The sequence below is a fragment of the Lissotriton vulgaris genome, chromosome 4_1 (assembly GCF_964263255.1).
Source record: "Lissotriton vulgaris chromosome 4_1, aLisVul1.2, whole genome shotgun sequence".
NCBI lineage: Eukaryota > Metazoa > Chordata > Amphibia > Caudata > Salamandridae > Lissotriton > Lissotriton vulgaris.
In genome coordinates, this window is record NC_141691.1 from 226,450,032 (window position 1) to 226,475,288 (window position 25,257).

Consider the following 25,257-nt stretch of genomic DNA (forward strand, 5'->3'; position numbering starts at 1 on the left):
CCCATTACATGATATTCAGTAAAGGAGCTAATTTTTCAAGTATACAGAGTTAATTATACAACAGAGCTTGCCACCACAAATGGGGCCGTACACAAATAAGAAGGTGCACCTGGGCATGTTCCTCGTGCAGCAGGCCATTCATGTTTTGGCATCAGGCACCACAAGATGCAGTACCAGCAAAAACAATAACTTCCCTGGAGGAGGTGCCACTGATCTCCATGAAAACCCTGGTTAGGCTGCTTGCTCACAGGATAACTGCCCAGAAACGTTTGTCTGCAGCACAATTTGTTTGTAGGTAGGGTGCCACGGATCACCTTCCATTCCATGATTCATTGTTTCTTAACCCCCTCTCATATCCAGCACTATTTACACCGTTTCTGTCAATGTGTGTAGCTTGGTGTAACCTTAAAGACAACATACTCATGTTATAGATTAAGAATGTTCAATATAAAATGGTCCACTTGTGAACTATAAAACTGGAGTTGACATTCATATTCCATCGGGCTACCAGTCGATGCCAGAACTCTTATTGTTATAACAATAATAATGCTAGATAGGCCAAGAAACCTGAGTATCACCCACCGAGAGTTAAAAAAACCTCATACTGAACCCCTGCCTAAAAAACCCAGGCTGGTGCATTAGTTTTTCCAGAAAACCTTGGAGTGGTGGTGAGGTATAAACTCTCTACTACCCATAATTACAAACCTTCTTCCACTAAACTTCTTACCCACCAACCACCCTCCCGTCTATCAAGCAACATTGCTCAAAAATGTCCCCATGCCACTTCAAATGAATCATGGTTTTGCAGCCAGCTAAAGGCCAATCAGATTTATGCTACTTTCAATGTCATGTTAATTGAGATAACCGTGGTAATTTTGGTGTTTAACGCTGAGTAGATACAAAGCTATGTGGTAACTATTAATTATGAGAGCAAATACCAGTAATACATGGAGTCTTACTTTGGATTTGCAGTCAGTGCATCTTCACTAGATTGTGAAGGTTCTTCTTGGTCTCCTTCTGTTGGGAAATTCTTGCATGAACTTTGCTGTGCTGCTGGTGGGTCCATTTTCATGGCCAACATTTGATTGAGAAAATCAGGATCAGACAGAGTTTGCATTGTGGGCTTCAACACTAAAGCAATAGAAAATGATAAATTTTATTGGATCTGAACACAGCTGCCGTGAACGCAAAAAAACTTTTTTTTATAATAAGTATAACAGGCATTTGCAATGCAATAGGACTCGCATTAGTAAAGTTAGAGGTATTAGTATTGTAAATGACAATTTTTTTATTTATGTTTTTGTTTTGAAAATAGCGAAATTAATAACTTTGTCATTTACAATGTCAATAGTGTTAACTTTTGCAAACGTGACACCTATAGCATTTGTACTGCAATATGTGTTGTATTTACATGACTTAGATGTATTAAAAATAACAATGGGTTGTATTTTTTTCAATATTTAATACTTAAATAAAAGTTATTGTAATGTATAATGGCAATAGCTTAAACTTTTGCAAATAACTTTTTGGAAGATTATGTTTAGTGTATTTTATTGTGATTAAAATACAAGAACAGAAGTGGAATATTAAAAAAAAATTGTGACATTTGTAATAAAGTTTGAAACATTGAGAGAACATATTTGAATCAGTTGTTGTTGAATGGTTGCACAGATTGATGCTGTGGTGGCTCTGAATGATGTTGTAGCGGCGACGAGTGATGCTGTGGCGTTCAGTGTTGCTCTGATAGCGCATAGTGATGTTGTGATGCCCCTGAGTGATGCTGTGGTGATGCGATGGTTAGTGAGGGCGATAGATAGAGGGAGGGCGAAAGATAGATAGAGGGAGGGCGAGAGATAGAGGCAGGGCAAGAGGGCGAGGGATGGAGTGTGGGTGTGGGATGGAGTGTGGGCGAGGGATGGAGTGTGGGCGAGGGATGGAGTGTGGGCCGGGGGAGGGATGGAGTGTGGTGCGGGGGAGGGATGGAGTATGGGGCGGGGGAGGGATGGAGTGTGAGCGGGGAGGGCTGGATGGAGAAGGTTGAATGGATGGATGGATGGATGGATGGAGTGCAGGGATGGATGGATGGAGTGCGGGGATGGATGGATGGAGTGGGGGGATGGATGGATGGAGTGGGGGGATGGATGGATGGAGTGGGGGGATGGATGGATGGAGTGGGGGGATGGAGTGGGATGGATGGATGGAGTGGGGGGATGGATGAATGGAGTGGGATGGATGGATGGATGGATGGATGGAGTGGGGTGGATGGATGGATGGAGTGGATGGATGGATGGAGTGGGACGGATGGATGGATGGAGTGGGATGGATGGATGGAGTGGGGGGATGGATGGATGGAGTGGGGGATGGATGTATGGAGTGGGGGGATGGATGTATGGAGTGGGGGGATGGATGTATGGAGTGGGGGGGATGGATGAAAGGAGTGGGGGGATGGATGGATGGAGTGGGGGCATGGATGGATGGAGTGGGGGCATGGATGGATGGAGTGGGGGCATGGATGGATGGAGTGGGGGCATGGATGGATGGAGAGGATGGATAGAGGGGATGGATGGATGGAGGGGATGGATGGAGTGGGGGATGGATGGATAAAGGGAGTGGGATGGATGATTGGAGTGGGATGGATGGAGTGGGGGGATGGATGGATGGATGGAGTGGGGGGATGGATGGATGGATGGAGTGGGGGGATGGATGGGAATTTACAAGAGAAGCGGGAGGACAGCGCATAACAATGAGACTAACAGATCTGAGACATACTCATGTGTTTTTGCGGTATGAATAAGCATCAAATGAAAAGAGGCTGTGGAGCGCTACAGTAGACTTCACGTTAGTTCGAGATAGAGACTGGGAAGGAAGGAAAAAGCACCAATTAAAATCAGGTGCATGGGGTCTCTGTGAGAAAGCTAGGCAGCGTAGAGTAAAGGGGCACTTACTGGGAAGGCTGAATTAAAATGCCAGTATCTTGAAAAACAGCTGTATAGTTCGGGTTCGAAACTCAGAGCCGATTAATCTATTAAAGGCAAGTGAAAAAGGATCAGGTGGGCTCAAGTGTTCGGAGCCACACTTTTAGCAGAGGCGGCAGATTTACTTAATATTTTAGGATGAACTCAAGTCACTGAATGAAGGCCCAGGAACGGAGAGTGGAGCGTTTCCTGCTGCTACGGCTGCCTGCGCTGAGTGCGAGGAGGAGCCAGTGTGGGGGAAGTTAATTAAGGCAATTACAGCTGGAGGGGCAATCAGAATCTCAAGGGCTGTGACATATCATAGCACTGCTCTGCCCACACTGACGAGGGAGGGATCTAGGGCAGAGGTAGCAGCGCCATCACAATGGTAAGAGAGTGACCCTCATGGGTATACCCCCAACAGACAGGAATGCCCCAGCAGTTCGCAGAAGGTGAGGAAATGTCCAGAAAGATGGACACTGATGGCAAAGGGTGGAGTGGAGCATGAACACAAATTGCGTGTGGGTTCACCAAGGAAACCCACACAGGATATCACACAGATCCTGCGCCAGGTACACTCACATGGATAGTACGTCCCAGCCATCTGACTGCAGTGCAGAGCCGAACTACCTGTCATGAGCAGTGAGTAGCTGCGCGCAGTCAAAAAATAGGATGCGGATCGCTGCTGAAGATTGCCAGCCAGCCAGATGTTTATTATTTCTTCTATTATTTCTTCAATTGTATTTGAAGCAGTCTTATATATTAAAGCCAGTAGATGGCGCTGTTGCTACACAGTCGACAAGGTTACAGTTGAACAATGGAAGTGTGAAACAGCAGGGATTAATTAAATGTAATTAGCGCGCGCTGGGGTGAATGCCTGAGGCCCAGCTGCCTGATGCAAGGAGGCTGGGAAGCAAATGGTAAGCTCGTGCATGAGCACATGCACTCTTGAAAATCCGGCCGATGGTTTGACGGCTATACTCTCGTCCTATTATCCCTTGCGGGATTAATAGGACGAGCCCTAAAAACGGATATAGTGGAGGCTAAGGGTCTGATTACCACTTTAGATGCGATTTATCGAAAGTGAGGAATACCGATACCATGGGGTACGTTATTTAATGGGTGGGTTAAATGACACCTATTACAGGTTGGTGGGGAAGAACATGCCGATTTTGGTGTTTCACACACCAAAATCCGCATTGTACAGTAAATAGCAGATCATAAGTCATGTCAAATTTCGGTTGGTGTAACCTGTCGAACTTTATCAATAGTAGAGTCATTTAACGCATCCAATAATTATCGGATATGTAAAATACCTACCAAATCGTAATTCCGACCCACACACATATAGGTGTTTATGCAAGGGTCAGAATATACTGACCACCTCATAATCAGGGCCTTTTCTATAAACATGTACTTTTCCAAATCAGTTAAAAAATATGTTCAATAATCAAATTAAGTAAAGATTGGTTGCAAAGAACACCTAGTTTGTGTACCCGTTGTAACAGAGTTAAAATACAGAAGCAAGTAAAGTTCAGCAGGCTTACTGTGTCCAACTGAAAGAACAGGAAAAATTGGCTACATTCTCATTTAAAGACCAACTAAATAAAAAATAGCCCAGCAATATGCGACGATCGTAAAGCACACAAGCTTTCAAAGTCACACAGACTCCTTCTTCAGATAGGAGTATTATTTATATGGAATATGCTACTTACCAGTATGCATCTGTTCTTGGCATAGAGGGCTGCAGAGTGGTACATTATGAATAGATCGCCATCTGGTGTTGGGCTCGGATGATTGCACTTTGTTTTTCTCTTGGAGAGTCTTTTGTATCTTGGTGACTCCTCCCTTGGTTGGTAGTGCGCATGGGCATCGGCTCCATCCTTAGATTGTTTTGCCATAGTAGGGTTAGATGGAGTAGTGTAGTAGAATACAGATAAGAATGCCCATGTAAGTGTATCTAAATAAGATAATGTTGGAACAGACACAGGTTTCCGGGGAGGCTGGGAGGGCATGTACCACTCTGCAGCCCTCTATGCCAAGAACAGATGCATACTGGTAAGTAGCATATTCCGTTCGAGGCATATGGGCTGCAGATGGTACATTATGAATAGACTATACAGCAGTTCTCTCCCTAGCGGTGGTCGCCCGTGTCTGTTGCAACTGTCTGAAATAAAGTTTTTAATACTGCTTGTCCCACTCTAGCTTGTTGTGTTGTGTGCACATCTACACAATAGTGTTTTGTGAAGGTGTGCGGTGTAACCCAGGTAGCTGCTTTGCATATGTCATCTAGTGGAATGTTTCCCAAAAATGCCATAGATGCTCCTAGTTTACGTGTAGAGTGAGCTCTAGGAGGAACAGTTAATGTTCTCTTTGCTTTTAAGTAGCATATTTGAATGCATTTTACAATCCATCAGGCAATGCCCGCTTTAGAGATGGGATTGCCTTTGTGTGTTGGAGAAAACGCAACAAATAGCTGTTTTGTCTTTCTGAAAGTTTGTGTTCTTTCTATATAGTACAATATGGCCCTTCTAACATCTAATGTATGTAGGGCTCTTTCTGCTACTGTATGTGGTTTTGGAAAGAAAACCGGTAATTCCACTGGCTGATTGATGTGGAATGCTGAAATTACCTTTGGTAAGAATTTTGGGTTTGTTCTAAGAACCACCTTATTTTGGTGTAACTGCATAAATGGTTCTTGAATTGTAAAAGCCTGCAGCTCACTTACTCTTCTAAGTGACGTGATAGCTATGAGGAAGGCCACCTTCCATGTGAGGAATTGTATTTCACACCTATGCATAGGTTCAAAGGGTGGCCCCATTAGTCTGGTAAGTACTATGTTGAGATTCCAGACTGGGGAAGGTGGTCTTCTTGGTGGAATGACTCTTTTGAGTCCTTCCATGAAAGCTTTAATTGCTGGTACTTTAAACAGGGAAAGATGTTGCCTGTTTTGTAGGTACGCCGCTATAGCTGCGAGATGAACTCTTATAGAGGTATATGCTAAGTTACATTGCTGCAAGTGTAGTAAATAGTAAATGATTTGTTTAGTGGATGCGTCCAGAGGGTTGATGTGCTTACTGTTACAGTGTATAGCAAACCTTTTCCATTTTGCTGCATAGCATGCTCTGGTGGTAAGACGTCTTGCTTGTTTAATGATTTCCATACATTCTGGTGGTAAATCTAAATATCCAAACTCTATGACCTCAGGAGCCAGATCGCTAGGTTCAGTTGTTTGGGATCTGGGTGCATTATTTCTCCATGGTTCTGTGTAAGATGCATGGGTAATAATCTTAGCTTTTGATGTGGTACTTGTGAGAGTTGTAGCTGTGTGGTGAACCACGGCTGCCTTGCCCACGTGGGTGCCACTAGTATCATTGTCATTGAGTGTTGCTGCAGCTTCCGAACCAGTAACGGAATTAGTGGTAGAGGAGGGAACGCGTAAGCAAATTTGTTGGACCAATTTATCCATAGTGCATTGCCCTGGGACCGTTGGTGTGGGTACCTGGATGCGAAGTTTTTGCATTTTGCGTTCTGATGATTGGCAAACAGATCGATCTCTGGTTGCCCCCATTTTTGGAAGAATGGCTGCAGTATTTGGTCGTGCAGCTCCCATTCGTGTACTTGTTCTGACTGTCTGCTTAGGATGTCTGCTATCTGATTTTGAACTCCTTGTAGGTGTTCTGCTAACAGATAGATCTTTTGAGGAATGGCCCATCTCCAAATGTCCTGTGCTAGTTTGGATAGTTGGAGAGAGTGTGTCCCCCCCTGTTTTTGAATATAATACATTGCAGTCATGTTGTCTGTTCTGATCAGGACTGCCTTGCCCGTTATTTGCATTTGGAAAGCTTTTAGTGCTAGAAACACTGCTAATAGTTCTAGGTAGCTGATGTGCAGTTTCTTTTGCTGCACACTCCACTTCCCCTGCACTGTGTATTTGTCCATATGCGCTCCCCATCCTGAGAGCGATGCGTCCGCTGTTATTATCACTTGTGGAATTGGCTCTAGGAACGACCGTCCCTTGAAAATGTTTTCTGTGTTCCACCACTTCAGAGAGCGATACGTCCGGTCGTTTACCAACACCAGATCTGTAATCTGACCTTGAGCCTGATTCCACTGTCGCTAGACACTCCTGTAGTGGACGCATTTGTAGTCTGGCATGTGGTATTAGCAGTATGCAGGAGGACATCATGCCTAATAGTTGCATAAACACTCGTGCTGGTAGTGAGTGTTGTGGTTGAAATCTTTGTATTAACCCGACCATTGTTTGTATCCTGATTGGGTTGGGGTATGCTATTGCCTTTTCTGTGTCTATTTTAGCCCCCAGGTATTGCTGAATCTGGTTTGGTTGCAGGTGTGATTTTTTGTAGTTCACCGTGAACCCTAGGTGGTGCAGCAATTGAATTGTCTTCTGTGTGTTGTGAAGACATTCTTCTTTTGACTTGGCCTTTATTAGCCAATCGTCCAAGTATGGGAAGACATGTATTTGTTGTCTTCTTAGGTGTGCCGCCACCACAGCTAGGCATTTTGTGAAAACTCTTGGTGCTGTTGTGACACCGAACGGAAGGACTTTGAACTGATAGTGTTGTCCTTCTAATACAAACCTTAGGTATTTTCTGTGGGCTTTGTGAATTGGGATATGAAAGTAAGCGTCTTTTAGATCCAGTGTAGAAAGAAAGTCCCCTTTCTTCAGTAAAGGGAGTACTTGTTGGAGCGTGACCATGTGGAAATGCTCCGAATTTATGTAAGCATTGAGAGGTCTGAGGTCTAATATTGGTCTTAGGGACCCGTCCTTTTTGGGGATCAGGAAATATAGAGAGTATACTCCTGTTCCTTGTTGATCTTTTGGGACCTTCTCTATTGCATGCTTTTGTAGAAGTGCTAGTACTTCTCTTAATAATGTCAGATGATCTTGACTCATTGGACGCTGTTTGGGGGGGATGTTTGGTGGGGTAGCTGTGAGTTCCAGGCAATAACCATGCTGGATAATTTGTCTCACCCACTTGTCTGATGTGATGTTCTCCGCGACAGGTAGGAACTGTGATAGACGTCCCCCGACCGGTGTTATGTGGTCTGGGGGGAGTTCTATGAAGTCACTGTTTTGGTGTTGAGGCGTTGCGGTTGTTATTATTTCCGCGGCCTCTACCCTTGTTGTTGTTACCTCTGTAACTGCCTCTTGAATTACCTCTGGGTGATGTTGGTGTGAAAGAGGTGGATTGCTGATTTGTTCCTGTATTCTTTGAGCCCCCTCTATAGGTGGATCTACGAAAGGAACCTCTTTGTGTTGGCTGTTGCAATGCTCCCATTGACTTAGCCGTTTCTGTATCTTTTTTCATTTTTTCTAAGGTCTCATCTGTGCTTGAACCAAACAGTGTCTTTTGATCAAATGGTTTGTTCAGTAGGGCCGTTTGTACTTCCTGTTTGAATCCTGAGATTCTAAGCCATGCATGTCTCCTTAACATGACACTGGTGTTGATAGATCTTGCTGCAGTGTCTGCTGCGTCTAGGGCGCACTTAATGGAAGTATTAGTTATTATTTTTCCTTCTTGTATTAACTGATCTGCCTTTTTCTGATGTTCTTTGGGGAGATGTGTGATGAGTTTTTCTAGTTCATCATAATGTGCCCTGTCATAACGTGCGAGTAGTGCCTGTGTATTGGCTATACGCCAGCTATTTGCCGCCTGTGATGCTACTCTTTTGCCTGATGCATCTATTAATTTTGACTCTTTATCAGGTGGAGGAGCCTCTCCTGTAGATAATGAGTTTGCTCTTTTACAAGCGTTTGAGACCACCAGCGAGTCTAGAGGTACATGCCCTTTAATAAATATTGTATCCTTTGGAGCCGCCTTATATTTTTTTATCAATTCTTGGGTTTAACACCCTAGCCCTCACTGGGTCGTTGAATATTTCTTCTGTGTGACTGAGAAGACCCTTCAACATAGGAAGAGTACCTGATGTTCTTTGTGCATTAGGTAGAGTCTCTAACAGGAAATCCTCTATTTGAGGTTCTGTATGTATATCTACTTTATGATATTTTGCTGCCCTATTAATGAGCTGCAGAAACCCTGTGTTATCATCAGGTGGTGAAGGCTTTGAGGGATATAACTCTGGGTCGTTGTCCTCATCTGACCCTACGTCATAATTTTCCCATGGGTCATCCTCATCTGGGATGGTTTCGTCATCCCCTTGAGGTTCTCCCTCCCCTAGATCACTGTCTACATCAGACTGAGGTGTAGCTGGTCTTGGTGTGGAAGGTGTAGGAATATTTGGCCTAGTGTGAGGAATAGGAGAAGAGGGTGTGACTTTAGGTCGAGGAGAAGCAGGAGGAGTTATATTTGTCCCCATTGTTCTCTTTTTTGAAGGAAGAGATTTATCTTCTGTCTGTTCATTCTTTCTCTTCTTCGTGACCACTTTGCCAGTTTGGGGATCGATAAACAAGATCTTTTGTTTGGGATCTGTCTGTTGCTCCTGAATCGGTACCGAAGGTCCTGGTTCCGAAAGGTGCTTATGTTTTCGATCGTCAGTGTTTGGTGTTTTCGGCATCGAATGTCTACTCGATTCCGATTTCCTGGGTATCGAGTGAATCTTGGACGACAAATCATATTAATGTTTCGACATGGAATGTTTCGATACCGAGCTTTCCCTTGTATGTAGCCTCGGTGCCGAAGTCGATGTCGCCCTTTTCTCGGATCCGACATGGTGGGAGTCCGAGTGTTTTGGTTTCAGTTTCGGTTTCGTTGCCGGGCCCGAGGGCGGGGCGTCGGAAACTTTTTTCTGCGGTTTGACCGGGCCCGAAGGCGGGGTCGTTAGCGCACGGGGTCGGTTTTTCGGTAAGGGGACGTCGTCACTCACGGTTTGTTGCTCGATGAGTTCTTCAACCTCCGACTGGTCCCCTTCCGACCCCGACTGATCCTCTTCTTCCTCAATTTGCTCGTCTCCGAACAGCTCCGGGATCGCCTCCGACTGCATTCTGGAAACCTCGTGTCTTCGAGCTCGACGATTTCTAATCGTTAGCTTGGAGGAGAATGCTGAGCAGGCTTCGCAGTCCCTGGATTCGTGTTCAGGCGATAGACAGAGGTTGCACACCTCGTGTAGGTCCTTGTGTGGGAACTTAGCACCACACGTTGGACATTTTTTGAATGGAGTCCTTTCCATGGACTCCGGGCTTGACTGCGTCGAGAAAGGCCTCCTGTTCGTCGACGTAGATCCATGTTTTTCTCTTCGATTTTGAATTTGCAACGCGTCGGAATGGAAATGAAACCGTCGAATTGGAAAGGGAATACGCGCCGATAAATCACTTTTCTCTGAAGTTGATCTGGAGCGTCTCGATCCTCATCCGAACCCGATGGCGGAAAAAAACAATCTAAGGATGGAGCCGATGCCCATGCGCACTACCAACCAAGGGAGGAGTCACCAAGATACAAAAGACTCTCCAAGAGAAAAACAAAGTGCAATCATCCGAGCCCAACACCAGATGGCGATCTATTCATAATGTACCATCTGCAGCCCATATGCCTCGAACATACATATATGTAAAGGGTGGTAATAAGCGGCTCCCTTCATTCACCATGCTCACTTGCCTGCTGTTGCTTCCCAAGGTTCTTGGCTTCGCAAACCTCCTAGTGGGTGCCACAGTCTATTACAGAATGCTGCTCCAATCCACATTCATTCCAGGATCAGAGATGGTAGAAGGGGATCCCCTATGACTAGCCTTTTATGCACCCTTCATTGTCGTTTTCAGGGCACCTGACTGTAAACCATGCTACACTATGCCACTTGCCCTGCCCACCATGGAGTACCAGTAATGTTATGCATGCTGGTGTTTGTGGTCTGGCTCCAGGAGTTTGGGAACCTCAGTATACACAGTGGAGTTCAATGGCATAGTACAAAATTCACCAAACCAGTCAGTCTTTTTTCTGGCACCATTAACATTCAGAGCCACCAATTTGATGGATGACTCAACGACATTCAAAAAGGGGCTCAACTCACAGTGGAGAGGTGTGGTGCAACGGCCAGGGCAGCTGACTTCAGAGCACAGGGTTCACGGTTTGATCCTGGACTCTGGCTGCAGCTCAGCTCAGCACCATGTGACTCTGGGCAATAGCTCACTTAATTTCCACGACGGCCCCAAGCGCCTTGAGACCCATAAGGGTGAGTATTTTGCTCTTTACAAATACGGATTTACATATTTACATTTAACATTTGTTTCTCCTAAACAGCATGGAGAACAAAGTTGCTGACTCTCCGAGTTACTATTTTGCTTCCCACATACTTTTCCCAGTCATGGCAGCTTAGGCTTTGAGGCTAGGCACAAAGAAGGGAGATGCACCAGAACTTTGGAAAACAGTGTTTACCCGAGTCTTGCAGGCTTCACCCCTTTGGCCTCTTCTTTGATGCCTAGTTCGTCACAACACGATGGGCTTGATTTATAGAGTTTACAGCTAAGTTTACTCCGTCGGATAGTAGAGGACAATACCACCTCCATTCTGAGGGGCCTCTGCATGCCAAATTTACAGGTGTCCACCAGCACTTCACAGTGACAGGAACCATCGTCCTAGAGGCTCTGGACAATGCAGGAACACTTTTAAAGATGGTAGCGTCAGCCAGGATGGCTGGCAGTCAAACTTTTCAGAGGTTTTTTTGTTTTTCTAAAACAAATTTCCAAAGAAGTTGTCTTTGATGAAATGCCCCACCCACACCATGGGATTTTTCTCCCAGGGTGTGGGGGCCATTGTTTTTTTCCCTGTCCCTGGCCACCAGGGTTTCCTCGTAGTAGCAGATAGGAAAAACAAAACTTACATTATGCACCCTAAATAGATATAAAGTCCTTCCTCTGATGGCTGGTGGAGGAAGTATTCCATTGATGGAGCCCACTGGGCCTCCGAAGGAATACTTATGATCTGCCCAACTTCAAATGAGGAGTGTTTGGTTCTCACGATACTCTCTCTCGCATTTGCCTGCCATGTGTCCATGAAACTCGCATTTGTCCAAAAACTCTAAATCAGGCTGCAGGTCTTCAAGTACAGATTTTGAGGGAAATATAATTCAAGTCTGCCCATCTCTCTCTTATTAATATGTAAAGCTTTAAGCACTTAGTTTCAAATTTGCAGTAGCTATTTTTCTGTTTGAAGAGATCTCAAAGCTGTACTCTTTCTGGATTAAGCAAACTATCCTTACAATTTACTTAATCTTTGCCTTAATACCTTTGTCTGCAAAGTATACTTCAGTTACCTAATTGAATTTCAAATGAAAACTGATTAAAATAGCAGGCAGTCGGACCACTGCCCGCTATCACGGCAGTCAGAAAACTGTCCGCCAAGCAGGGGGGGTCTGAACGCCCAATTACAATGAGACCGCTGGCCTGGCGGCTGATGTCACAGCCCAGGAAAAGGGATGCAGTACCATCCCCAATGTAAAGGAGCACTTACTGCACATCCAAGCACCGTGTGTCATGCACTATTTAGTGCATGGCACATGGTGCATGGAGGTGAATGGGAAACTACCTGTGCCCCCTGGCATGGGCGTCCGCAGGGGAGGGCAAGGGGGTGCGCTTGCCCCCCCCCCCCCTGGATCGCCAGTCCCATTCATTTTGGTCCGTAATGTTCAAGATTACAGCAGGCTGTTCCCCTGCGAGAAGCCCCAGGAGTTTAAATGTTCTCTCACTTGGGGCCTCTCCTTTGAACTCTAGAGGCTACAGCAGCCCCTCCCCGACCTCGAGCAGACTGTGGACAGGCCCATTGGCATTCTGTCTGCTGCTGATTATCACATAAAGAATGACAATGGGCCGTCTGCATTAAACGTGCCTTGAAGGCGAGTGAGGAAGTTAAAATGTTGCCCCCCCCTGGAAGGCGAGTGCTGAAGTTAAAATGTTGCCCCCTCCCCCCCCGGAATCATTTCTGCGGACGCCCATGCCCCCTGGTCAACTTTAATGGCCCACAAGGGGCGGGGGTCCTGTTTGGGGCCCTCGCAATCCGTTTCCGAGATCCTTTTCCGGGAGGTCTTTCCAACATGAAAAGGCTGCTGGAAAGGGATATCGTAATCCCGACGGTGATGCCTGTCTCGGCACCGCCTCCATTCGGGATTGCAGTTCTGACCGTCGCCCCGACTGGATCACTGATCTTGTCGGAGGCAGAGGCGGTCTTTCACCCGATCGCCTACTGTTAAACCCCCAGGATTGTTATCCACAGGTACCCTAAGGGCTGTCGGACCATCACCGCCGGCCGGTTGGTGTGCTGTCCGCCTGTCATCAAAATCAGCCCTAAAAGTGCGCCAATACATACACAGATATGAGCTGCGCTATACAAAAACACAAATTAACAAGCATTTTCAATGCAATAGGTCTCGCGTTTAAGCGAGTTTGAGCTATTGGCATTGTAAATGGCAATGCTTTTATTTATGCTTTATTTTTCATAAATAAAAGGCATTGTCATTTACAATACCAATAGCTCAAACGCGTAAATGCGAGACCTATTGCATTGCAAATGCTTGTTCTCTTCGGAGTCGGTTGCTTCCATCTACGGATTTCATGACTTGGCTCCAATTTTAAGGAAACCTCCTCCGGCTCAGACATTAATCAAACTGCCAAGTCTTTGGTTTCGCTGCTCTGAAGGCGCCGCTGATGACGGCATTCAAATAAAATGCTAGTAAGGACAGGGCAGGAAGTGAATCTTAACTCTGTAAGGCCACATGCCCCTTTTCAAAAGGTTTCCATCAACGATAACGGATGTTGACGAGTGTTCTAGAATACAGAAGCATCTAAGGAACTAGTGCACAAACTGAAGATGAAAACCAAAAGCCTTGAGGTCATCGAATTAAGGGAAACGTTATATTCACCCAAAGTGAGTCGATTAATGGTGTTTATATAATCTTCTCGAAGCAGTGTTCTTATTCCCACTTGCTCCAACACAATTACATTGGCAGAACGCATCACCACAAGTAACAAAAACGCTTGTTTTTTCTGCTTTCCCCCCCTTAAGGTTATTATCACAGGTGCCATCTCTTGGAAACAAAGAATGCCCAGTTTCTTAATTAACAAGCATTGAACGTGCAAGTCCTAACAAGTTTGCGCTTTATCAATGGTAAACACTGTATTCACTGCGCACGAGGACCAAACCAGCGGCTCCAACCATAAACACTCAATCAGGTGTAAGAAAACATATCCGGTTTAGATAGGTCAGTACTCTGACAATCAGGGATTGCTTTGTTGAACTTTTGTCATGTGACTGGCTGGGAGGCTATTGTCAACTGTTCATTGGACAACAATGCTCTTAAACTACACGGTTGTTGTGGATTGGCTGAGAGAGGTCTGCCAATTTATTATTGGTTGAGGGATCCCGGAAGACGACACACAGCCGTACGATTGGATGGCGGCATGCCCGTTAACTTTTGTGCGGGCAGTGTGCTGGTTTGCAGCCCACCCGGCCTGTACTGGCGTCACAGGCGTGTCATTTTCGCCTTCCTTTCCTACTGCAGCTACCGGCCTCTTAAGAGCATCTTTCCGTCGCACCCGCTTTGTGTGCTGCGGCCCACCACCCCGCAGCTTTTCACTGAATATTCCCTGCAGGATACCGGCGTCCCGACCGGTTCAGGTGAGACTGCTGCAGCGACTAGTATCACCTCCTTAAAGGGAGCATCCGCCATGGTACGGGATGCCCGCGCATGCGCGGCATTTCTAACTTTCATTCTGAGAGCCCCGGCCCCGGTTAGAAATGCCGCGCATGCGCAGGCAGCCCCCGCTCTACTAGGTCCGACATCTCCCGTCGTGAAGAACATCGGCGGGCAGCCCCCACACTACCAGGTCCGGCAGCTCCTGTCGTGAACGTCGGAAAGGGGCGAACATGCGTAAGGGGAGAGGAGCCCGGTGAGTGGGGGTGGGGGTGTACGCGCGTGTGTCTGTTTGAGTGTGTCTGTGCGTGCCTCTGTCTGTCTGTGTGCGCGTGTGTCTGTTTAAGGGGGGGGTGCGTGTGTGTATGCAGTGTGTGTGTGCCTGTGTATGGCTGTGTATGTGCGCATGCGTGAGTGTGGCTTTGTTTGCGAATGGGAATATGAGGCACGGCGACGTGCGCGCTCCTGAGGTTAAATCTCGGCCAGAAAAAGAGCATGGAACTCTGCTGTCCACAGTCCCCCAAAAGTAACAACATAAGTTGTCTCGCCCTAGACAGCAAAAGCTTTGCTTTTGCTTTCGTCTAGGCGAGACCTAAAAATGAATAATAAAATACCTTTCAGTGCTAGGATCTCGACCAAAAGGCACTTTGTGTGTTGTGACTGGGACAGTGACGAAGGTAACAAGTAAGTAATGAGCTCTTCTGTGTATCGCCGGAAAAAAGCTATTTTCTTTGCTTCGGTTTCCAGTATCATCTTCCTGTTAACAGAACATTGAAACACATAATCAAACTTCCAACAAAAAGGCTAGGCATGTTTGTAAAAATGATTGTTCCGTGTCCATACCTCGGGCTCTTCGCATTGTTCTTACATCTTTGCAAGTGACGTGTCAAAGTGTTGATAAGGCCAACCATGACCTGGGTACGCTCGAGATGCGCGGTTTTTAATTGGATTACTTCGAAGACCTCCAGTAGTTCCTTCTGCAGGGCCTTATAGAGGGGCTGCTCCTGTGCAGGCTCTGGGGCATCAATCCACACAAATATGCACTGGGCATAAATGCAGGCAAACACTTAAACCAAAAACACAAGGAATTAGGTCTGGCCCTTGCAAGCTGATGGGAAGGTTACTTAAATGTTTTATATTTTTTTTATTGTAAGCACAGAATAAATATAAAAAGGAAATATATGCTGTCAGCTAAACATGGCTGCCTTATGCAATAAAAACTTGACATTTAGAAAACATTTGATGAATCAGCAGTTTTATCAGTGATGTTAGACAACAAGCCTTTCAAATGGTGCTACGTATTATACTATTACTATTATTATGTGTGTATACTCTACTGTTAGAGTGGCCTAGGATGGGAACAGAGGGGGCAAAAGTATTACTAAACGACCTACCGAGGGACGAAACGGCTTTAGCCATGTCCCATTGTGTAGAGTTAAAAAGTACAGGATGATATTTTGACCCCATAATCAGGGGTGTAGCCTCAGGGGGGTGTTTGAGGTGTTACATATCCCCAATTTTTTTTATTATTTAGTAACCAGTCGGCTACGGCAGCTTTCAGTCGGGTATGGTAAGGTGTCTGTTGGATTCCACCGGGAATTTGTAATACTCATTCAGACAAAAACAAACATACGCTCTTCTGTTTTCAATGTCTTAAAACATGGGTATTTTACAAAATACTGTGTTTTAAGTACCCTTCACAAACCGCACTCCTTTCCCTTTCAATTGCCCTTGAGCCCCCCCCTCAAGCCCTGCTTCTCATATAATAATTAACATGATATCCCAACGGGTTTGTCAGAAAATCTGAGGCTCACACCCCCCGTCATAACTGACCAAGCTCCGCCCCTGTCCATAATGGGGTAATACAGTGAAAGCCGACACAGATAAGGAGTGGTGAGGAGGGTAGAGGGGGTAAAAAAAAATAAAGATTTAATTACCTGGTGCTGCCACCCACTTTCAGCTCCTCTGTTCCTGGCTCCAGCAGACCATGGACAGCCTCATGGACTCCCCATCCAATCCCCGCGCTGCTCTGAAGCATGAGAGCAGCATGGGGATTGGCCTGAGAGGGCTGGATTAATGCTCTCTCAGGCACGGGGAGTCTGCGCTGTTTCTTCAACCCAGCTGTGAAATACAGCTGGGTTGGAGAAACCTAAGTGTGTGTGCCAGTTTGACAGGCCTGAGACAGCCGGCCAATCTGACATGTGCACTTAAAAGTGCACCTACCACTCCTTCTCCCATGTCCGAGCCCCGCCCTGCACACGCTGGCTCAGCCAGCAGCTGAAAAATAAAACGATAATTAAATATTTTTTTATTTTTCAGTAGCTGGCTGAGCCAGTGGGGCAATGCTTCTACGCCATTGTGGAAGAGAGCCACTGGGATAATACACAGAAGGATTTCAAGAGCTTCCCTTCATGAGGAGTAGCAGCCCCCAGTGGCAAAGAACAAGAGCAGTGTGAGAAGGAGCCCTATAAGGAAGCACGTCACCCTTTGGGTGGGGGCGGATTTTAGTTGTTCAAAAGATACATTTGTTCATCCGATACTTTAGGGCTAGAACACATATACATTCCCTTTTCCCTGATGTATGCCCTGGAGTACTTGTTGAGGATTGTTGTTGAATATTTGTGAGTGTGCACTCTGGGTGGTTCCTCCCCTCTTAGTTAATAGTAACATAGACTAAATTACCACATCAAGTTCTCTGGGAAGCGGAGAAAGCATTCCTTAGGGGTGAGCCGAGACAGGATTCCACCCAAAAAGCCTTAGAGCATCAAATTCAAATTCTCACAGCTCAAGATATTTTTATTTTTTATTTATTTACTTGAGTTTTATATAGCGCTGGCTAGACCCGGCGGTATCAGAGCACTTTACATGAGGAGAGTTACATAGGTTACAAATTACACATGGTTACAAAAAGGTACAACAGTTACAAGTTACATCCATTGGTTCTTGGCGTGTAGAGGGGTAAGAGGGTAATGTAAAAAGGGGGAGCATAGGCATGAGGGTAGACACAGCAGGCAGGTGGAGAGGAATTCAGGGGAGAGAGGAAAGGAAGAAATGAGGTAGCCAAAGAATGAAGAGGGGAAGCGGAGGTGGAGGGGGTAGGGGACACAGCGTGGAGACGGGAAGTAACTGGGTGGGAGACGGCTCCCTGCCGAACAGGGATCATTCTCAGTCCTCAGTTATGTGTGATTCCCTTTTCACTGTGGACTCTCAGCTGGGTCGCTGAGTCTCCAGGGCATAGATGCTGGAACCCTCCCCAACAAGGGGAGAGGAGTGCTTTGGTCACGGGTACACTGTGAAGAATGAAGGAGGGATGAGGTGGGGAGGGGGTAGGAAACCCAGCAGGATCACAGTGTGCGATGTCCGGCAGGGTAGGAGACGGTTCCCGGTGGTAAGGGGATCCATCCAGTCCTCCACTATGTGTGACACCCTAGTCACTGTGGACTTTCTCAGAGGGGTCTCAGAGACTCCAAGGCAAAGATGCTGGATCCATCCCCAAAAAGGGGAGTGGGAGTGCTATGAACAAGGGAATAGTTATTGGGGCTATTTGATAATAGGACAAACTCATGCAACATATTGTCTGTGCTTAACACAAAAGTATTTGACCAAGTGAAATGGGGGTACCCATTTAGAACGTAAGCTTAAGAGTCTAGGTAACAGTTTTGGAGCCAAAGGCAAATGGCTGTAAATAAACCAAATGGCAGCAGAGGCTTGTAGCAGACACACCTCTTCCGTCTCTGATTGGCAGTGCCACCAGACAAGGATGCCCACTTTCCCCAATACCTTTTAGAATGGCCCTTGAACACTTGGCGATTGCCATTAGGCAAAACAAAAATATTCCTGGAGTACCTCCCCCGGCTGGAGAATCTAAGGCTTTTTTCGATGCTGACAGTATACTTTGCGCTTTGCTGGTCCAGAAACTTCCCTCCCACACCTTACACACTTAATTTCGAGGTTTTCTGTATTTTCAGGGTATGGTATCAAATGGGAGAAATGTGAAGTGAGGCCCCTGATGAAACAAACTGCAGTGGCCTCAATGGGCACTCATCCTTTTCGTTGGACACCATACAAGCTTAAGTAGTTGGGCTATTCCAGAATCCGGCTCTTGAAAGCATGATGAAAGACAATCTGGACCCCTAACTATATATATTTGCAATGTTGCCCCTATGCAGACTTAAGGGAATGATGTTGGAAGTATTCATGATGGTGAGACAATTTGTGAGGGATAGGAGAGAACCTAGGTAGAAAATGCACAAACTCTATGCCACCATGGATAGCGGAGGCCTAAGATTAGCACATATGGAATACTATTATATATCATTCGGGTTGGCTCCATTATGTCCTTGACACCACTGAAACGCTGAGATAAGAAAATAGAATGTTGAAAGTCATGGGGGATCTTAGTGCATCTGTCAGCCAGATTTGAACAATGTGCTTAGGCTTCGGGCAGTCACTTAAAGTGAAGGTAGTCAATGGGTAAAGTGGGTGACCCACAACTCTATGCAATACTCCGAGCTCTTGAAGTCACAGCGTGAGGCGGTATGGTTTTAAACACTGGCTAGTGAATCAACGATCTATGCCACAAGCAAAATGTGTCCGAGAAGTTCATTTATTAAGGACTCATATTATGCAACTTTCAGAGTATTGAACATCACTTCAACAATGCAGAGAGTAGAATAGAGGGGTGTCATTTTCCTCTTACATATGCTCCATAGTGTGCCCGCTGAGCACCACAGTAAGAACAGCAGCATTGGCGGTAGGGTAATGGGTGTTAGCAAGGAGAAGTCTAACGGGATAACTACACATATCTACATGGTTTATTTTAAAAACAATTTTTTATAAAGTAGTTATGAAAACAGCAGTGCTGCACAGACTGCACTGGTGCAAATAAAAGTGATACTGTGCACTTGCCCATTTAGCTCACAAAATTACACGCGCACTAGGCCCCGTTTAGAACCCTTCTGCAGAGAGGGGCGTGGTCTGGCCACAAACGGCGCTGGCCGCTTCACTCATGAACTTTGTGCGAGGATGGGCCCTGGAAGGCGTTCGCAGCATCTCCCATCATGCGGGACTCCTTCAACTTGTTCCCCCGCCTCTCCAGCCGGAATATGTGGCGTTACATTGCGGTGCTTACACTGCAATACCTTTACAATGCAGGCATTACAATGCAAGTCGTTACAATGACTTGCATTGGAGGGCGCTGGACTTAGGAATAGTATAATTTACTATTCCAACTCCAGTCTACGTACAGATGGGAAGGTGTTGGAATAGTAAATCACACTACTCCTTAGGTTAGAGCATTATCTACTGCAATTCATTGTAATGTCTTTCGTTGTAATACCCGTGTTGTAAAGGTATTGCGGTGTAAACAGTGCGATGTAACGGGTGTTTCCCCTTCAGCTGAATGCTACACAGCCAGACACTGCAGCAGTGACGGACATCGGCCAGGAACCAGCGGACCTCCTGTCCTGGTCCGGAGCTTGGTGCGAACAGGGCCTATGCAGTGGGGCGGAGCCTCAGCCCACAGCATTGAGAGGGACTCAGCCAGGCCGAAAGTCAGCCGGCCGCCTCACCGGCATTAACCAACAGCAACCGCTTCTGCTCTGGAAGCGGTGGGGGCCTGAATCACCGCTGCACCCCCACCGTATCTGCCATAAGCACCAAAGGATGCCCGACCAGAGTGGATCACCAACAGAGCTGTGAAGGCCTGAATTACCATTACATCCCCACCGTGTCAGCAACGCACATTGCCCTCGGGTCATAGCAGAGGGCCTTGCCATGCTGCCTGTGTCTCCCTGGTCAGTCAAGTCAAGTCAATAAATTTATATAGCGCGCTACATACCCAGAGGGTCTCAAGGCGCTTGAAGGAGGGTGGGGAATTATTTGTCAAATATCCACGTTTTAAGTTGCTTTCTGAATGCTAGGTGGTTCTGAGTAAGGCGAAGGTGAGTGGGAAGTGAGTTCCAGGTTTTAGCTGCCAGGTAGGAGAAGGATCTACCTCCCATGGTGGTTTTGTTGATGCGAGGTACAGTGGCAAGGGCTTGGTTGGAGGAGCGTAGCTGGCGGGAGGGGGTGTAGAAGGACAGTCGTGTGTTGAGGCATTCAGGTCCGGTTTCGTAGAGTGCTTTGTGTGCGTGGGTAAGGAGCCGGAAGGTAATCCTCTTATTGACGGGGAGCCAGTGGAGGTTTTTCAGGTGAGCAGAGATGTGTTCTTTACGCGGGATGTCTAATATGAGCCTGGCTGAAGCGTTCTGGATGCGTTGGAGTTTTTTCTGGAGTTTAGCGGTGGTACCGGCGTAGAGGGTGTTTCCGTAGTCCAGTCGGCTCGTGACCAGGGCGTGGGTGACTGTTTTTCTAGTTTCGGTGGGGATCCAGCGAAATGTTTTTTTGAGCATGCGAAGAATGTTGAAGCAAGATGAAGAAACGGCGTTGACTTGTCTGGTCATCGAGAGTGAGGAATCCAGGATGACGCCCAGGTTCCGTGCGTGGTCCGTCGGGATGGGTGCTTTTCCAAGGGCCTCTGGCCACCAAGAGTCATCCCAGGCGGAGGGGGAGGTACCTAAGATAAGGACTTCTGTTTTGTCTGAGTTCAGTTTCAGACGGCTGTGCTTCATCCACTCGGCTACTTCTTTCATTCCTTCATGCAGGTTGGTTTTGGCAGTGTTAGGGTCTCTGGTGAGTGATAGGATCAGTTGAGTGTCGTCGGCGTAGGAGATGATGTTGAGGTTGTGTTGGCGTGCGATGACCGCGAGGGGGCTCATGTATACGTTGAAGAGGGTGGGGCTGAGTGAAGATCCTTGAGGTACGCCGCAGATGACTTCAGTGGCCTCTGACTTGAATGGTGGAAGGCGGACTCTCTGGGTTCTTCCGGAGAGGAACGAGGTGATCCATTCCAGTGCTTTTCCTTGGATTCCGACGTTTCTGAGGCGTTGTAAAAGGGTGCTATGACAGACCGTGTCGAAGGCTGCGGAGAGGTCGAGGAGGATGAGGGCGACTGTGTCTCCATTGTCCAGTAGAGTTCGAATATCGTCTGTTGCTGCGATGAGGGCGGTTTCAGTGCTGTGCTTCGCTCGGAAGCCGGATTGTGAGGAGTCGAGGGATTTGTTGGTTTCGAGGAATGCGGCGAGCTGGTTGTTGACCGCTTTCTCGATGACTTTGGCCGGGAAAGGAAGGAGTGAGATAGGGCGGTAGTTTTTGAGTTCGGTGGGGTCAGCTGTGGGTTTTTTCAGGAGGGCGCCGAGTTCGGCATGTTTCCAGCTTTCCGGGAAGCTTGCGGAGTTGAAGGAGCAATTGATGACGTCTCGGAGGTGTGGTGCTATGATGGAGTCTGTTTTGTTAAAGATGTGGTGAGGGCATGGGTCTGTGGGGGATCCTGAGTGGATGGAGTTCATCAGAGGGATGGTGTCCTCAGTGGAGATTGGCTTCCAGTCATTGAGGATGTTCAGGGGGGGTGGGGGTCCTGCAAGGGGGTAGGGTGGGTTGGTCTTTGGGTTGGTTGTCGAAGCTGTTGTGGATGTCTGCAATTTTGTTGTGGAAGAATAAGGCTAGGGAGTCGCAGAGGGCTTGAGAGGGGGTGATGTCGTTGGAGTTGGCAGAGAGGTTGGTAAATTCCTTGACGATGTTGAATAATTCTTTGCTGTTGTGGGCGTTGTTATCTAGTCGGTCTTTGAAAGCGGCTTTCTTGGCATTCCGGATCAGTTGGTGGTGTATGCGGGTGGCGTTTTTGAAGGCGTCCTTGGTGCTGGTGGTTGGGTCTTTTTTCCAGGTCTCGTCAAGGGAGCGACAGAGTTTCTTGGATTTCTTAAGATCATCGTTGAACCAGGAAGCCTTCTTGTTGCCTAGTTTGATTTGTCGTTTTTTCAGTGGTGCTAGGATGTCGGCGCTGTTGGATAACCATTGGGTGAGGTTGGTGGCTGCCTGGTCTGGGTTTGAGGAGTGGGCTGGGGGGTTTTGAAGAAGAGAAGAGGAGATCTGGTTGATGGTGATTTTATTCCAGTTTCTTTGCAGAGTGGGTTGGGGGTGGTTGTTGGATGTGGGCTTGTTGTAGGTAAAGTGAACGCAGCTGTGGTCAGTCCAGAGGAGAGCTGTGGTGTGGCTGAAGGAGACATGTTTGCTGGAGGTGAAGATTGGGTCGAGTGTGTGACCTGCGATGTGGGTGGGGGAAGTGACAAGTTGTTTAAGTCCGAGGTTGGCGAGGTTGTCTAAAAGGGTGGTGGTGTTGCGGTTGTTGTTCTTTTCAAGGTGAAAGTTGAGGTCTCCCAAAAGGATGTAATCCTCGGAGGGGAGCGCGTGTGGAGTGATGAAGTCCGTGATGTCTTCACTAAATTGTGCGCGGGGTCCTGGTGGCCTGTAAAGGAGGGTGCCTCTGAGTGTGGTCTTGGGGTCGATGTGGATCTGGTAGTGAAGGTGTTCAGAGTTGGCGAGATTGACGTCTGAGCTGGTTGAGATGCGGATGGATTTTTTATGGACGATAGCGATGCCTCCTCCTGTGTGGCCGGTACGGTCCTTGCGAATGATCTTATAGCCTTCCGGGATGGCAATGGTGATGTCTGGGGCTGATGTGGAGTTCATCCATGTTTCTGTTAGGAAGGCGATGTCCGGAGAGATGGTGTCTAGTAGATTCCAGAGGTCAATGGCATGCCTGTGGACCGAGCGGGTGTTGAGCAGGATGCATTGTAGGTGGTTGGGGTCGGATATCTGTTGTGTGTTCATGGATGAGGTGTTGTTCTTGGTGCCGTCGAACTTGCAGGAGTTGCAGAAAAAGGGTCCATGGGTGTGTCCAGGAGCGGCTTGGACGCAGTTGGGGGAGCGGCCGGGGTTAAGGGCTAGGAGGGTGGTGGCATCATAAGTAATGCGGGAGGGGTGGGCATTGCGAGGACCAGGGGGTCTGGCGCTGGGCGCGGTCCAGGCGCGGACGGGCGTAGACGGGCTTACCTTTGGCGCACCTTCGGCGCGGACGTAGCACGTGGACGCTGCGCGTGGAACCATCTGACTAACATAGGTGGTGGAGGGGGCGGAGCGTGGGAGGGTGAGCTGGGAGGCGTTAGCGAAGGGGGAGGGACGGTCTGCAGGCACAACAAAATGGTGGGCTTACAAACAAACAGCAGGACGCTATGCGAGGGCAAACTAAATACGATAAGCAAATGCAATGTTTAAAAACAGCAGCGTTATACACACAGGTCAGCAACAATTATTATCAAGCCTGAAAGGGACAGCTGCAGTAACAGCGCAATGCACGTAGGACACAATTACTGCAATTGACTACGCAAATGCGGAGCGCTACGCAGGGAACTGGGCGCTTATCAGGAATGACTGAGAATGCCAAAATATAAGATAATGCAAGTCGAAATTCAGCGCTACGATACCACAGTGGCGCTTGAAGAGTGGGAGGTGGGCAGGAGCAACCGCTTCACGAGGAGTTCAGCTGGTCACAGGGGCTCCTCAGCAGAGTGGTTTCTAGTCCTTCGTGGGTGGGAGGGTGAGCTGTCTAGACAATTATGCCTGCAGCACTGGGTGCGCCCTGCGTAGGCGGCTTGCACGGGTCTGCGACCTGTCCCCGAGTGGCGTACCTCACACTTCCTCTGCCCCCACCCGGCCGGAATGGACAGCGCCTGAGCCCAGCAGTGGACGCTGCCCACGACCAGCATACCTACTCGAGAGACTGGTCCTCTGCAAGCAGGAACTCCCCATAAGCCGGGCCTCCACCAGCAAACTCCCTGATGCTCCTGATAACTATGTGGCCGGGCTGGTAGTAAGTAACCTCCTGGAGGGCGGTGTGATTGGGGGCACCTCCTGGATGTTGTCATTGTGCACCCCACCGCTGCCTACCTACTCCCTCTGCCTAGATCTGGGGGCCAGAAGTCCTGCCACCCCAGGACACTGCTGACCCCACCTGACTGTGGGTCAACCAGAGCAGTCAACTGTAGCAGGAGCGGCCCTGCGATGCAGACCGTAAGAACACACTGCATCCCCAGTTTACCAGGGGTCCCCACTGGAGGCAACCAGGGTCATTGCGTCACCCACATCTAGTTAGTAATGGACCCCCCCTGCATGACATGGGACGCGGCCCGAGCGGAGTGGCTGCCTGGAGGTTCTTGGCCTATGGGGGAGAGGGATCGCATGGACCGTGAACTGTTGTGCTGGGGCCTAAACTGAGGCCTTTTGCCTGCACTTCTACCACGGATTCCGCATCACTTGCACTGGGGCACCTGCTGACTCCCTGAGCAAGGTCATCATAGAGTCCTTCGAGGTCCACGTACAGGTGATGCTTCACCGGCTGCGACCCAACCCAGGGGCCATCTGACCCATCACGGAGAGCCCGTCAACTGCAGTGCAGTGCAGTGTCGGGGGATGTCTGCTGGCAAAACCATGGGCAAACCTGCCCGACAGCAGCTCTTCTCTGAGGGCCTCAATCTGCCTCGTTCTACATCCGCCTCCCGGGCAAAACTCTTTCTGCACCAGACCCACCTCGATCCGTGGCCGCTAGTGCCACAGACACTATCATCACCGCTGTGGGCCGATGTCTGGAGGGCATGGACGTGAACATTTCCGCACTGACATCCAAATCCAAATCGATCTGGGCATTGCAAGCTTCGAGACCAGGGTGGATGGTCTGGCCCAACGAGTTTCTGTGCTGAAAGACTGCATCTATACCCGACTGGAGCGAGACCAGGAACTCTTAATCCTTTGCAGCAAGGTGATAGAC

The 25,257-nt window shown here is 47.8% G+C and overlaps 1 protein-coding gene across 3 annotated transcripts in view; it reads right to left on the reverse strand.

Moving 5' to 3' along the window:
- The window catches only part of LOC147718601 (uncharacterized), a 408,142-nt gene that overhangs the window by 237,595 nt on the left and 145,290 nt on the right, over positions 1–25,257 (reverse strand). For all 3 annotated transcript variants that reach the window (XM_086918560.1, XM_086918561.1, XM_086918562.1), the window contains 3 exons: positions 15,399–15,621; positions 15,170–15,312; positions 960–1,131 (listed from right to left, as the gene is read on the reverse strand). In XM_086918560.1, the coding sequence (XP_086774686.1) occupies positions 960–1,131; positions 15,170–15,312; positions 15,399–15,621 (538 nt within the window). The remainder of the gene's footprint in view (positions 1–959; positions 1,132–15,169; positions 15,313–15,398; positions 15,622–25,257) is intronic.